Source organism: Vombatus ursinus, unplaced genomic scaffold, assembly GCF_900497805.2.
Source record: "Vombatus ursinus unplaced genomic scaffold, bare-nosed wombat genome assembly UNPS02008961.1, whole genome shotgun sequence".
Classification (NCBI taxonomy): domain Eukaryota; kingdom Metazoa; phylum Chordata; class Mammalia; order Diprotodontia; family Vombatidae; genus Vombatus; species Vombatus ursinus.
This window is the reverse complement of record NW_020948739.1, coordinates 13,991,697-14,007,963: the sequence shown is the minus strand read 5'-3', so window position 1 is coordinate 14,007,963 and position 16,267 is coordinate 13,991,697. Positions and strand designations below refer to the sequence as shown.

Sequence of the window (16,267 nt, the reverse complement as noted above, 5' to 3'; positions counted from 1 at the left end):
TTGTACATGTGGGTCCTTTTCCCATTTGTATGATCTCTTTGGGATATAGCCCTAGAAGTGCTATTGCTGGGTCAAAGGTATGCACATTTTGATAGCCCTTTGGGCATAGTTCCAAATTGCTCTCCAAAATGGTTAGATCATTTCACAACTCCAACAATGCATTAGTGTTCCAATTTTCCCACATCTTCTCCAGCATTTATCATTTTCCTGTTTTGTCATGTTGGCCAATCTGCTAGGTATGATTTGGTACCTCAGAGTTGTTTTGATTTGCATTTCTTTAATCAATAGTGATTTAGAGCATTTTTTCATATGACTATAGATGACTTTAATTTTTCATCTGAGAACTGCCTGTTCATATCCTTTGACCATTTATCAATTGGGGAATGACTTGTGTTCTTATAAATTTGACTTAATTCTCTGTATTTTTTTAGAAATGAGGCCCTTATCAGAGACATTGGCTGTAAAAATTCTTTCCCAATTTTCTACTTTCCTTCTAATCTTGGTTGCATTGGCTTTGTTTGTGCAAAAACTTTTCAATTTAATGTAATCAAAGTTATCCATGTTGCTTTTCGTAATGTTCTCTATCTCCTGTTTGGTCATGAATTCTTCTGTTCTCCATAAATCTGATATGTAAACTATTCCCTGCTCTCCCAGTTTGCTTAGAGTATCAGCCTTTATATCTAAATCATGAACCCATTTTGACTTTATTTTGGTATATAGTGTGAGTTTTTGATCTATGCCTAGTTTTTGCCATACTGTTTTCCAGTTTTCCCAGCAGTTTTTGTCAAAGAGTGGGTCCTTAGCATCTCTTGTTAATAGTGATTAAACTAAACCTAAACTTGACTTAAACTACTTTATACATATTGTTTTCTTGGAATTATAGCATCCTATAGACCCTAAAGTCATTGAATACTGTCCTGACATCCTTCAGAATTCCCATTATGAGCTCAGGCTACTGGGCAAGACGCCAGAAGTCTTGCCATCCTCCCTTCATGTGTTCTACTCATTGGGTGCCATGGACAAGCAGCACATCCAAACACAAACACTTGGAGCTCTTGGATATTTTCCACTAGTTGATGTTTAGGATGAGAGGGGTCAAATACACAACAGAGAGAGTATAATTCTTCAATCCAATTCAACAAATATTTATTAAGGGACTAAGGATAAAACAAAATGTCAAAACAGTCCCTGCCCTCAAGTTTCATGAGTTCCCAGAGCTTATGGCTCTATAGAAACATATAGATCAGGAGGGGAGAATTCTTCTATAGCATGTACATAAAAATCTCATGAAACATCAGTAACATCTTATGATATTATTGGAAATGACTGACAATTTTTTCTTGTGTTCTTCCTCCAGAAAATTTGACAAAAAAAATTAATGAAAAAGTTTTTAAAGTTAAACTTAATTTAAACTTCTATTTTTTCAATAAAACGTTCTCAAAAAATTAAATAGAAAAATGACCCTGTCATCCTAATGTCAAACAATATAGCTTAAAAACAGGACTCGTTGTTTGAATTAGCTGGACATAGACAACTTCCAACAGCGTTAATTCATGGCAGATGTTTCTTCATTAATGTGGAGAAATAATTTCATATATCATATCAAGTTCCAAGAATAAAATGAAAAGACTTCATTTCCCTTATATAAATGGGGCATAAATGATGACAAGGTAAATATCTGCCACATGAGGAGTAGAACTATGACATGATATGCAGAATTAGGATAATTCTACAAGATTTAACAAAAATTACCAAGGAGGTAACTACGACTACCTTCATAGCATAATTTCTAGTATGAATAAAGGATATATAAACATTTCATAATTACAAGACTATACAATCAGAATATACTTCCCTCTGTAATAATGACCACTCACACAACAATCTAGTATGAGCACACAAGCAGGAGAAAATACCAGTCTGAGTCGAAGATTTCTGGGGGGTTATTTACGTCTTTCTGTTAAGGAGGTTCTCTTTCAAACTGAAAGTTCAAATGTCTTCTTAATGAAGAAAAGGTGTACATTTTTCTTTCAATGAAGTTTGAACAAAACAAAAATTAGCTACAAAAATGTTTTAATGTGTGTGTGTGTATGTGTGTGTGTGTGTGTGTGTGTGTAATAAGATCAACAGAATGCACCATGCTATCCCAATGATAAAACTCATGTCAAACTTTAGCAGTAAAATAATTCAGGAATAAAGACTATTTTTCAACACATTCTTGTATTTCTGTATTTCAATTTGTGGGTAAAACAAATATAAAGAAAACTTCATACAGTAACGTTCTTGCAGGAGACATGCTGCAAAGTTAGAAAAATATTGACACGTTTAATTTCTTGTAATTACCATCAGCTAAGCAACCTTTGGTGAAGGTTCCTAATAACTTCAGAGGACCTCTGTCTTTTAGTATATTGATTATTAATGTATGGCCAATTTAAAACATAATTGTTTAGGACACCATGTAACTGAGACCAAGGTTATTGTTTGATCCCTGTATAGGTAGCCAGCTGGTTTGGGTTGAATATATGATTCATAGATAGACTGCAATCCTGAAGCTAACTGGTTGGCTTTCTACTGATGGTCACAAGGAGCACCACATAAGGGTGTGGGTATGGGTATAGATAACTTAGGGGAAACCAATCACTGTGGCTGAGAAATGCAACTCAAAGCATACTGAGTTCAAGGCTTCACATTAAAAGAAGCATAAGGTAGGAAGATAATCAGGATGGGGAGGTCTTTCAAAATCACATCATTAGGACCTGTCTGAATAAAGTGGCGATGCTTAGCTTGTTTTAGAAGACTTGGAGACTGGAACATGGCCTGGGGAACATGTTCTCTCTGTTCAAATTATTAGAAGGGTTATCATATGGAAAGGGGATTACATTTATGCTGAAGTTTGTACCAAACTTCAAACTCAGCATGTCTGAAACTGAGCTTACTTCCTTTTCCCCCCTAAACCTGTTTCATCTTTTGACTCCATTCTGTTTTGTCATTTTGTTGTTGTTCAATTGTTTCAGTCGTGTCAACTCTTCATGACCCTATTTGGGGTTTTCTTGGCAAAGATACTGAAGCATTCTCCATTTCCTTCTCCAGCTCATTTCAAAGATGAGCAAACTGAGGTAAACAGGGTAAAACGACTTGACCAGGTTCACACAGATAGTAAGTGTCTGAAGCTAGATTTGAATCCAGGAAGTTGAGTATCCTGATTCCAGGTTCAGTGCTCTATTCACTGTGCCATCTAGCTGCACCCTAATTTGTTGCTAGGAATAGAATTTATCCCATCTCCCATATCTATAACCTTAAGAGTTATCTTTAACTCTCTCCTCTACATTACCTCATACTTGTAGAAAACATGTCTGCTGGGAACCTTGTGTTTCCAACTAGCTAGCAATAGAACACTTTCAGTTGGTTTTGGTGTTCTTGCAAAATGGATTTTATCATTGTAGGTATCAATTACTCAATTAAACAATAAGCATTTATTAACTGCTCACTATGTGACAGACATTGTGCCAAGGGCTGGGGATTCAAAAAAAGGCAAAAGCAGTCCTTGCCCTCAAGCTGCTTACATTGGAGATAACACTTATATGAAAGGTACATACAACATACATACAGAGTAGACAGAAGATAATGTTAGAAAGAAGGGAGAAGGTAGAGGGAGAAGAGGTGCACAAGAACTAGTAAAGACTTCTTCTGGAAGGTGGTGTTTCAGCTGAGTCTTGTAGAAACCCAAGAATTCAAACAGAAAGTGCATTCCAGGCATGGAGGATGACTGGCATAAAGATGTGTAGATGGGAGATGAAAAGTTGTATGTGAATAAAAGCAGGTAAACTAGTATGGCTGGATTGTAGAGGGCATGAAGGGGAAGACTGGAAAGGGAAGAAGGGGCCAGATTCTGAAGAGACTTAAATGTTCAAAAACATCCTTGTATTTGTTCTTGAAGGTAATAGGAAACCCCTGGAGTTTACTGAGAAGGTACCTGACATGGTCAGAACCATGCTTTAGGAAAGTCACTTTGGCTACTGTTTGGAGGATAGATTGAAATGGGGAGACATTTAAGGCAGAGAGACTTATTAAACTCTATTGTAATAGTTCAGGTGAAAGGTAAGGAACAAAATTAGAGGGTTGACTGTGTGACTGAAGAGAAAAAGATGTTAAGAGAGAAGCTGTAAAAGTAGAAATGACAATCTAGGCTGGAAAAAATGATTCACTGTGATTTTTTTCTTAAATTTCTTCATCAGGACAGGATCTCCAGATCTTTGTGGAGGACCTGTATTGGAAGAGCTGGGCAAAACCTTTGCCTTCCTCAGTCATTTCATCTTTCACCTGCCACCGTGACTCTGCAAATATGTTCCTTAACAAATCTAGGCTTATAGGTAAATATATAGTTGTAAACTTGAATCAAGGTTAACAATTAATCACATTTTCCTGAAATTGTGACTCCCATTATTGACTTCCAAAAATGCAGTTCAGGGGTAAGCAGACTTTTTTTCTGTAAATGGCTGAATAGTAATTATTTTAGACTTTGCAGGCCAAGAGACAAAATCAAAGATATTACGTAGGTACTTATATAGCAAGGGAAAAAATAAATTTCCACAAATGTTTATTGGTTAACTTCAAAACACAATAATAATGACAGAGTAGACTTTTTCTGTAATACAGGTCTACTAATGAGAATAGAATTATTTTTTGAACAGTTCAAAGTTAGTGTCTCCTATCACCAAAATCAATTGCAAATATTCATGCTAATGCTGATCTGTAATGAGATTTGCATATTTCATCTTTGAAAATGCCTTTCCATAGATAGGCACTACCAAATACTAATATCAATCTATGACATATGATTTTAATTGAGCATATTCATCATTTGGAAAGCATTTTAAAGTTAAGTAGAAGCTCCTCAATTACATAGTTAAATGGATTTTTAAATAGGAAAAACTTGCATTGAAGCCTGAAAAACAATGCTGGAACTCTAGTTTGAGTTCAGAAAATATATCCCCTGTAAATCTGTGTGGGAACAGAGATGTTTCTTGTTTTAACTTTTGATAGCTTAGGAAGTTATAAAGCAGTTTAACATTATTTGTGATTCAAATGTCAGTTGTTATTGAATTGACTATCACAGTATGTTTTGCATATAAGTACTGTTTTATCTCATAATTTTAGGCTGAATTCATTATGAAATATTATCAAATCTGCAGCAAAAGCTAATTTCCATTAGAGTTCAATAATAGTGGTTGAAGGCAGTTCTCATTCATAAAAAAAAAATCAATCTTAACCCTGAGCTCAAAAAATCATAATAAAAACTTTATTCTCTTATTTTGATATTATGGGTTTGCATTGGTAACAAAAAATGATTAAATGTTGTGGTACAATGATACAATTATATATATATACATATATATATATATATATATTCATATATATCACTAGAAATGCTGTTGTTATAACTGTGTCGCTGCAACCTGCAGTCCACTGAGCAAATGTGAAGTGATGAATGCCACAAATGATTTGTCACAACTGCTTGACTGCCTATGTAGTGCAAAAGCAGCCATAGACAATACTTATGTAAATAAACATAGCTGTGTTGCAATAGGGCTTTGCTTATGGATACTGAAATTTGAATTTCATATAATGCTAATGTATCAAAATATTCTTCTTTTGATGTTTCACAACCACTTAATAAAGTAAAAACCATTACTATCCCATGGTCTGTAACAAAACAGGCCGAGGGCCAGATTTGACCTGTGGGCCAGTTTGTTTATTCCCTACTCAAGGTCATTTGCGGCACCCTTATAGGCCAAAGATAACATTATGCTTAATGAAAGATTAGATATACAAAAATAAACAACAAATTATTCAATTTGCTCCCTCTATGCATCCTCTCACCTGGCTTGACTACAGGGATAAGACGGAAATTTTGTTCTATCAGCTCTCTCCACTAGTCCTCTGAGCTGCGTAACACCCTAAGAGGATACAACCATGAGGCTGAACTCCCAGTAATATTAGTAAGTTTCCTGAATTCAACAATGATTAACAAACTTCTTCCCCATTTCAGTGACTCTGAAACCCTTTATGCCAAACCCATTCCCTGTTTTTTATGTTTTTTCAATTAGTAAAAATCTACCTTCTCATCCTCCTACCTCATTACCTCTCCCACCACCCCCAACTGAAAATGAAAGAAAACAAAACCCATTACAAACATGTTATGACCAAGAAAAACAAACTTTTGCATCAGCCTTGTCCAAAAAAATATGCCTCATTCTGCATGTTTCACTTATCAGAAAGGAGATAACATCAGTCCTCTTAAATCTTGGCTGGGTCATTATGTTGATCCGAGCCCCTACTTCTTTCAAAGTGGTTTGTCTCTACCGTAATGTCACTGCATAAACTGTTGTCCTAGTTCTGTTCACTTCACTCCCAACCAGTTCATGTAAGTATTCTCAGGATTTTCTGAATTTTTTATCATTTCTTACAGAACAATATTATTGCATCACACTTATGTGTCATAATTTGTTCAGCCATTCTCCAATTGATGGGCACCTCTTCAGAGTCTCATTCTTTTTTTTTTCTTTTGGATAAAACCTTAGAAGTTGTTTCGCTTAGGCAGTCTCTCCCTAACTCCACCTCTCCCATTCTCCCTTCTCCATTTACCTCTTTCCCTCATTTCCCTATTGAGTGAAATGTTATTTCTGTACTGAACTGTGTGTTCAATTATTAATCATTCAATCAATCATTCTCCCCACCCCCCTCCTTTCTTGTTTGTATCGATATCTAATTGCACACATTGATTATGTGGGATAATTTTCTCTAATGTTCCTTTACCTTCCCCGTAGTATATTCGTCTTCACCTCTTTCCATCCTGAAGATCATTAAGACATAACAAAACCACTCCCAGAACTCCTGTCTATGACCCCTGCTAAAAAAAGGGTTCATAGAGGACCATATTTGATATAAGCAATTTATACACTAGTCTCTTAAAATTGTTCATTCATGTTTATTACTTACGTTCTTCTTCATTCCTGTGTTTGAGCTTTAAAGTTTCTACTCATTTCTGGTCTTCTGATCAGGAATGCTTGCAAGTCCTTTATTTAATCAAAATTTCATTTCCCTGCATAATACTCAGTTTTGCTACATAAGTTTTCTTGGGTGTAAACTTTTATCCTTTGGAACACTAAATTCCAAGCTCTATGTTCCTTCATTATGGTGATTGCTAAGTCATCTGACCCAGACTGTGACTCTTCAGTACCTGAATTCTTTCTTTCGGGCTGCTTGCAGTATTTTACCTTTGACCTGGAAGATACAGATTTCACTGTAATTCATAACAGTTTTCATTTGAGGGCTTAGAGGAGGAGCACTGGATCCTTTCTCTTTCCATTTTGCCCTCTGGTCCTGAGAAATCTGGGAATTTTTTTTTTTTATTCTTTAGGATATGTAGACTCTTGGTCATGGTGTTTGGGTAGACCAATGAATTAACCTTTTCTCTTAGATCTATGTTACAGGTCAGTTGTTTTTGCTATGAAAATACCTTACATTTTCATCTATTTTTTCAGTCTTTTGACTTAGTTTTAACATTTCTTCTTATTTCACAAAGCCATTTGCTTCTGTTTGGTCCATTCAGATATTTTGTTGCTTGAGTCAGGTTTTGTACCTCTTGTGATAGGCTTTTAATTCCCTTTCCAATCCTTTTTTTCCATGGATCTATTTTCTTTTCTATTGTTTCTTCTATCACTCATTTCATTTATAAAATATTTTAAAACTCGTTTCATCTCTTCCAAGAATTCTCATTGAATCTGTGCCTAAGCTGTGTGTTCTCTTATTTTTTGTCTTTGTAGATATTTTAAAGTCATTCTCTGCCACGTTTGTGTCTTAAGTATCCCTGTCACCATAGAAGTGTTTTATGGTAATATTTTTATTTGTTTTGTTTGTTTCCAGCCTACCTCCTGACTTCAGATTTGATGTTAGGGGGCAAGTTTTGTGTATTTTGGAGGGAAGTTCTGGGCTGGACTGGTTGCTGTTTTCTTGAGTTAAGTATTTTGTTATTCCAGGACCTCAGGGATGGCTCAGTCCGGGGATCTGCAAGCTTTCAGTAATATAAAAAAGTCTTATCCACTGCAAAGTCTGTTCACTTGCCTATTGGTCTGAACTCTACAAGTTACTGACCTAGATTTGGATCTGAGCAATAGTAGATTGCTGCACTACCAGCCAACTGAGAAACTCTGCTTATTCAGTGACAGAACTGCAGAGTCCTTCTTGGTCTGGGATTCTTGTCCTAGTTACTACTCTCCATTCCTTACTGCAGAATACCCTGGGTCTGTGACCCAGAACTAGGTAGCGGCCCACCAACCTGACGGATGGCAGCCATTCTTTTGGCAATTCTGTTTTACCCCTTCCCTGCTAGTATGAGTCTGAGACCCCTTGCCCTGGTGTACAACTTCTTCCTGAGTACCAGCCTCCCATAACCCCCCCTATATCTCAACTGAAAATCTTACCTCATATTTCACTGAAAAAAACTGAGGCCAACTGTGGAGAGCATCTTCTTGTCCCTTCTTCAATTCATTTTACAGATGACTTCTGCCATGATCTCAACTTTAACCTTTCACATAATGAATGAGGTGGTCTAATTGTCAAACCCCTCTACATACACAAAGATCCTATTCTATCCCATCTTCTCCCAGCAAATTGCCTCCTCTGTCATCCCCACTCTCATTATCTTTTGTTTTTATCTACTGGCTGCTTCCCTACTGCCTACATGTCTCCCTTATCCCTAAAAAAACCTTCACTTGATTTATGCATTCCCACTGTCATCTCCTATTTCTCCTCCCTTTTGTGGCTAAATTCTTTGAGAAGGTCATCTAGAATAAGCACTTCCCCTTATCTCTCACTCACTTCTTAACTTCACAATTTAACTCAAGATACATCATCTCCTGACTCCAGAGATTTTCACTGGCTATCCCCCACATATAGATATTCTACCTGCTAATCTCAGCCTCTTTGCTTCCCTCAAGCCTCAGCTAAAATCCCACTTTCTACAAGAAGCCTTTCCCGATACCTCTCAATTCTAGTTCCTTTCTTCTGCTGATTTCCCATTTATCCTGTATAGTTTGCACATAGTTGTTTGAATACTTTCTCCCCCATTGGGCTGTGAGCTCTTTGAGTGTTTTTTGCCTCTTTTTTGTTATCTCCAGTACTTGGTATAGTGCCTGGCCCAGAGTAGGCACTTAATAAATGACTATTGACTGACTTCAATAAATTGCAACTCAAATTTTTATACATATATTTTACTTTTATTTGCTATACATCACTATGGCCTTATTGTAATTGAAATCCATTACAGGATTATTTAGTCTTAACTCCACAAAGACAATAATACTGCTGTGGAAGACCAAAGGAGAAAAAGTTGATATTTATTTACAGTTCCTTATATTGTAAACATTTAATCTATATACTGTTACTAGCTTCTAACAAATATTAAGAGATTTACATAGACAATTAAGAAAATGATATCCTGTATTTCCATTCATATTCAGCAATAGCATACTATGACAAAGCATCTGCTCCTATTAATTACCCTAGCAGTAAGTTTTCTTCAGCTATGTATTTAACTTTCAAAAGAACTAAATATACTGAAGTGCTATACAACTACATCTACGTAAGCCCACACAGCTGGCTTTTACTCCATTTTTAGAATAATTTAAAGTGCTATAAGCAACCTGTCAATCAACACTTTCTATAAGAACAAAACTAACTTTAAACATTAATTTACAAGATAATATACAATGTTCAACTGGAATAGCTGAAGTTTCAGCACAAAGTCACTGTCACATGTATAACAGCAGTTTTTGTTTGTTTTTTGCATAACACAGAATAAAAGCTTTGAAATGAACTGTTTTGATGAGTTGTTATTGCCACAATGGTTTATTACTGATTTTCCTACAAAAGAGGACAAGAACTACTGGTATATTCTAGCCTGCCAGTTTTTTTTCTTGAGGTCACGACAGTAAATTTGCATATTCCACGAATCTATTGAGTTACAATATTGTCTACTATAGTACATGACCCATTTTATTAGCGCTGGTGCTAACTGTAATTTACAACATATATCCACTCAATTTTTTAAAATCACATTTTTTTTCTTTTTTGGACAAGAATAAACTATATTTTTGGATTTGAAGTGCAACAAGGCTAAAACAACAAAACCATAAAATAGTATATCTGATATTTTATGCTGAAGAAATATGCATGTGTTTGTTTTTGCATGTCTATGCATGTCTTTGTACTTCAGATAATGCCCTGCTAAGCTACAAATAAGTTAATACTATATTTTCTTGCTTAATATATTAAACCAAATAGAATCATTAAGTTCTCATACTCCTTTGCAGTTTTACAATTTTTTAACAGAGTCCAATAGTGTTGTTTCCCCAAACCTGCAAGTATAATATGGTCTAATATAGTCAGCATTCTTCCCTCATTTCACTTTTTCGAATATGGAATTGAGAATGCCTTCTAAATAAATAAATGGTGCTGTTATACTCAAGTGAAGTAAAACTAGACAGTATCCTTTAATTTGGCATATAGGTTTTTATGTATTGGTTCTACAATACAAGTTGGTCACTCTCAACCTCAGCAGTACTATAGTCTATCATTACTTATAATCTCAATCTACGCCCCACATATGTTATTCCTTTTAAAGGAATCAATATAATTTTAATTTTAAAAATTAACTAGATGGAAGTTCAACATAGCAGCACTAACATCAGAGAGATTGTGATGATACAAATTTTTGATGGAGTGGCCACTCCTTTGTTAAACTGCAGTCAAACTGCAAGTTATTTATACCACATGGCACTAGATAAGTATTACACCTTAAGAACTCAGGGGTAGGAACATGATTTTAAAAAACCTCCAAAATTATACCTAAATAAATGGTGACACAGACTCATCTAAAATAGTTAGTGACATGCTACATTATATTGCTTCATGAACTTTCCCAACTACGCTTGTCCATGTCAGGTTTGGGGCATTATCCTGGTAAGAACAGTAGTTATTCAAAAGCCCATATTTCAATGTCTTGAATAAAGAAATCTTCTTTTTTAGAAAGTGTATGGTTCCCAAATGTTTTACAGGAATGACTTCTACCATGGTAGAGATCCCCATCAAGCCAAAGCGCAAATTCTCCCCTGCAAAAGAAAAAAAAAATTATAAGAATTTTAAAAATAGTTAACAAAAATAAAGTTACACACCTAAACTGTCAACAACTCCCAAAATATTCATTGGCTATTTTCAGTTTACTGTCATTCCCTACTCCATTATTCTATACCTTCTTGGTGCTTTCACATCATGAGGCATTATATCTTTAAGGATCTGTGTAAAAATGCTGTGATAGATGTTGGGAACAGATACAAAAGGATGTGGTCCCTGCCTCGATGGAACTTACATATAACATAAGTTATAACATATAACATATATGCATTAGTACAATTTGATGTAGATCCTGAAAGCCTTACATTTCCAAAGGTGGAGATATGGGATGGGGTGGGGGATAAGGAAAGCATTTGTAGCCATAGCGAATGGCACTAAATATAGCCCAATGGTTGGGAGCACTGCGCATGTACAAGATTGAGCAGTTAAGTTTGGCTAGACTCCAGTCAAACTCTAGCCACTAGAGCAAAGCACTGGGAGTACGCTGTAAGGATACAACAGTATGGAGGCATCAGATAGTGAAAGGTCTTAAATGCCAAACTAGAGTTTGTACTTTATCTGGTAGGAAAAAGGGAACCTATTAAAGGGTTTTAAGCAGAGAAATTATCTTATCTATGACAAATGAAGATTAATTAGCAAGTAGTATTAAGGACAGATTGCAGTACAAAGAGAGTAGTGAGGAAAACCAATTGTTTTGTTGTGCAGTATTATTATGCAAAACAAACAAAAACTACTAATCACTATATTATTTCAAAGTTGTTATGCTAGGGAATATCTATTAAAAAATATAAGTAGTTAACAAAAGATGGACATTTTTGTAACACTTCATTTTTTTTATCCACTGACTTTCTTTTAGTCTGATTTAGTTTCATTTAGTCCGTCTACAGTCAATCAATCAACATTCAGTCAATAAGCATTCATTAAGTGCTTACTATGTGCCAGGCACTGTGCTAAACAGCGGAGATAACAAAGGAAGGTAAAAATCAGTCTCTGCCCTTAAAGAGCACACATTCTAATAAAGGAGAAAACATGTAAATACACAGAGTACAGGAAGGTAATACGAAAGGGGAAGATATCTGGATTTAGGAACTGAATGAGTTAATCAGAATGATGGATTTATTAAGATACAATGAACTTAAATATACAATTGTATATTTAACATAATAAAGGTGTTACATGTTACATGTCATACTATTACACATTCAGACAGAAGAGCAAAATCATGTGAAATATAACTACACGTAAAAATAGTCTGTTATATAACTCAATTAGCCTCTGAGGTAGATGGAGCTAGGTGGCATTGTGTACAGAATGTTGGACCTAGAGTAAGGAAGACCTGAGCTCAAATTTAGCCCTTTTCACTTATTAGCTGTGTGACCATGGACAAATTACTTACCCTGTCTGCCTCAGTTTCCTCATCTGTAAAATGGAGATAATAACTTTCCAGGGTTGTTGTGAGGATCAAATAAAATATTATTTGTATAGCACTTTGCAAATTTTAAAGCACTATATAAATACTTATCATCATCATCATCATCATCATCATCATGATGTCTTGTCTTACATTTGTGTTAAGATCTTCCATTGCATTAAAGAATATGAACTGGGTTCATTTAATGATAAAGATAGAATTTACTTGTATATTTGGAAGGCCCAAATCATCTAAGGTAAGAAAATATGGTTATATCTCAAAAGATGTAGGTCAAAAAGGTTTATATAGATTCAAATTCAAAAGCTTGTAGTTTTCTGACAAGAGCTTTTATTTTGGAACCTGAGTTTACTCTGACCAATAGATTCAAAATTTTGTAAGAATGGCATTATCACCTCAAGTCCTTTAGCAGAGGGTCTAGCTTGAGAAGGCTCTTCATGTATGGATCTGATGTGAAAAGAAGTCTCTTTGTCAAAAATAGCTATTATTTTGAGATGGCAACTAAGTAAAAAAAAAAATCCTCCAAAGTAAGTAAACTTAGTAACAATGTATGTTCAAACCTGATTGATTTAGAGGTAATCCAGGGTAGAAATGGTCTTAAAAACAGTTGTTGCACCATCATATAGACAATCTCTTTCATCTGATGGTACAGGAAGCCCCAAATTTATGAATAGATGATCTCATTCCAAAAATTGCTTTTTAGGACAAGGGGTGTTTAGAAAACGGTTGTGGTAAATACACTGGTCAGTGTCTATGGCAGCCCACAAAAAAATCTATTTAACCTATAATGTACTATTCAGTAGTACTGCACTAACCTTACAGATCCTACAAAGTAGTAAAGGCTTTAAATATAGACATTGTGGGGAAGCCAGGTGGCTCACTGGATAGAGCACCAGCCCTGAAACCAGGAGGTCCTGAGTTCAAATCCGGCCTCTACAAACATGCTCAAGCCTCTCTCATCCTAAAAAAATACCCACTATCATCCTGTCTCCTTACTTTCGGAGCCAAACTCCTTGAAAAATACTACTACATAATTTCTACACTTGCTTTCACTTATTCTCTTCTGAAGGAAAAAAAAGAGCTGCTTTATATTTCTAAGGAAAGTAGAAAATATTTGTGTGTTCGGAGGGGGGAAGAAAGGGGAATGGAATGGCCTAGAATCTATTTTTTCAGTCTTCCTTAATATTGGTTTGTAAGTGAAATAGGACTCATACCATAATGCTCAAAAATCAGCTGTAAAGGATAAAATATCTAGGTTATCTGCATATAAACAACTTGGGAGCCTGAGAAAAGATTCCCTTCTTCTCAGGGCCAATGAGGGAACAAAGTAAGTGACAGCACACAAAGCAGATGGATATTTGAGCACTGGCTTGAGAAGAAAGAAAAGAGAAACCTAACGTGATAATCAAGTTATGGTAGGGAATTGTGGGAGGAGGGGGGAGAGGAGAGATAGTAGGAAAGAAAGTTGCATTTAAACTGAGAAAAACTGATGAGATATGAGAAAATAATGAAAATAAAACTCAGGAATTCTGAAAATCAGGTCATTAAAGGACTCCTACAATGATTAAATTAACTTCATTAATTTGGCCCTTGAATGCCACTGAAATGTTCACTTTATTTATATATGAAGAAAATCAAGATTTCAAGTAATTTGGGGAAATTTTCAAGAAAAGAAAGCTTCTGTGTTCTAAAATTGTCAACCAAGCCTTTAGAGATAATATAGAAACAACTCTTTTTCTACAAAATAAGTTTCAATCTTAATGAAGTATATTTGAAACTGCAGTGAGGGCTACATTATATATACATATAAAGATACTGAACTATTTAAACAAATTACTTCACATCTTTATTTTGCACACATTTTTATTTTAATAGACAAACTGTCTCACCCTCCAAGGTCTTTGGACAAGAACAATAAAATTCTGATCTATAAACTATCACTCAATCTAGTTACCTAAGCACAATGCTTAGTTCAATTAAAAGTGAATTTGTTCATCCATCCATCCATGAGTATACTTTTATTGGTATATTACAGAAATTAATCTTAACAGGTTTGTCCAGCTAAGTATAATTTAAATATTAAAAAATCTTATTTTTAAAAAACTGAAATAAAAATCTATAAATTTTATAAAAAATTCCTAAAGTGACAATTTAGTAACCTAGAGTTGATTTTTTTTAAAGGATTTTTATGGTATATACTTCAGGTGACTTACCCTCCTCCACCAAAAGCTAGGGCATCCATATCTCCTTTGATAAAAAACATATTATCTCCAGTCCATTTAAAGATCTAATAAAAAGAAAATAATGATTTTTAGATAAACTTTATTTTCTAGAATCAAGAATGTATAAACAAATGCAGAATGGATGAAAATAATCATGAAACTTATGCAATTACGTAGAATTTTTAAAATAGTCAAACTCTAATAGCAATTATCAGACAAAGCATAGTTATTCAACTTAGCTAAGAGGAGGTTTGGGGGTTGGACACAGAGGAGGAACAAATGGTTCTATCTTTACAAATCTCCTCAAAAAGTAATGCTTTCTCCTTCATCTGAAAGAGGTCATTCATTCAATAACTATTCATTAAATACATTACAGTTGCCAAGCACTATGACAGAAAACAGCCACAGACTTCAGTATCTCTCATATTTTGATTTGTATTAGTTACTTATGTACAATTTAATCACTGCTGGCTCTTTAGAAGGCAAGAAGCATTATCTTTTTTTCTAGGAAAGCATTTAGTAAGACACTGAACAAATTATGAAGAAGCCATTGATCTGGTACACTTTTATAATTTGAATCATAACTGTGTTTATGGTACAGGGACAATAAAATCTATTAATAATTATTTATTAAGCACCTATTGTGTGTCAAGTACTGGGGATGCAAAAACAGAAGTGAGATAGTCCTTCAAGGAGCTAACATTTTCTATCTCTTGGTTCTCTTTCAATTTGACCACTATTTCTCTGTCACATCTGCTGGATCTTCATTCACGACCATGGTCATTCCCCAAAGTTGTCCTGGGTCATTTTCTCTTTTCCTCTTCGTTATCTCACTAACACTAGGTGATCTAATTAGCTCCCATGGGTTCAATTATCATCTTTATGCAGGTGATTCTCAGATGTGTGTGTATATATGTATATGAATATATGTATGTATATACATACACATATATACACATGTATATACACATACATCCATGTGTATGTGTGTGTATGTGTGTATGTATGTATGTATATGTATGTGGATGTGGATGATATGGATATGGAAAGTGCTAGTCTGAGCTCCATGTCCACATCACCAATTGCCTAATAAACATTTTGAAATGTATGTTCACAGGCACCTTAAACTCAACATTTCCAAAACAGAACTTCGTTATCTATTGTCCCAAACTTCTTTATCACTATTAAGGGCACCATCATTCCTCTAATCACTTCGGGTCTCAACCTCACCCCATTATGTAAAGGAACCCATTTGAGAAGATATATTTAGAGTGTTAAGAATATCATTATTATCATTAAAATACTAATTATGTTAATTCAAGCCTTTTCAACAAGTTATTTTCATTTAATTTGGAAAAACTAGAATTTGGGGAGATCATTTTAAATTATTGGTTATATTGTACAACTACCTCGAACAAAAAAG

At 34.8% G+C, this 16,267-nt stretch overlaps 1 protein-coding gene across 10 annotated transcripts in view; it reads right to left on the bottom strand.

The window, feature by feature from the left end:
• Positions 1-9,281: 9,281 nt before the first annotated feature.
• OXR1 (oxidation resistance 1) overlaps positions 9,282-16,267 on the bottom strand; it is a 477,474-nt gene continuing 470,488 nt past the window's right edge. For all 10 annotated transcript variants that reach the window (XM_027849945.1, XM_027849948.1, XM_027849947.1 and 7 more), the window contains 2 exons: positions 14,836-14,909; positions 9,282-11,171 (listed from right to left, as the gene is read on the bottom strand). In XM_027849945.1, coding sequence (XP_027705746.1) covers positions 11,036-11,171; positions 14,836-14,909 — 210 coding nt within the window. In that variant the 3' untranslated portion in view covers positions 9,282-11,035. The remainder of the gene's footprint in view (positions 11,172-14,835; positions 14,910-16,267) is intronic.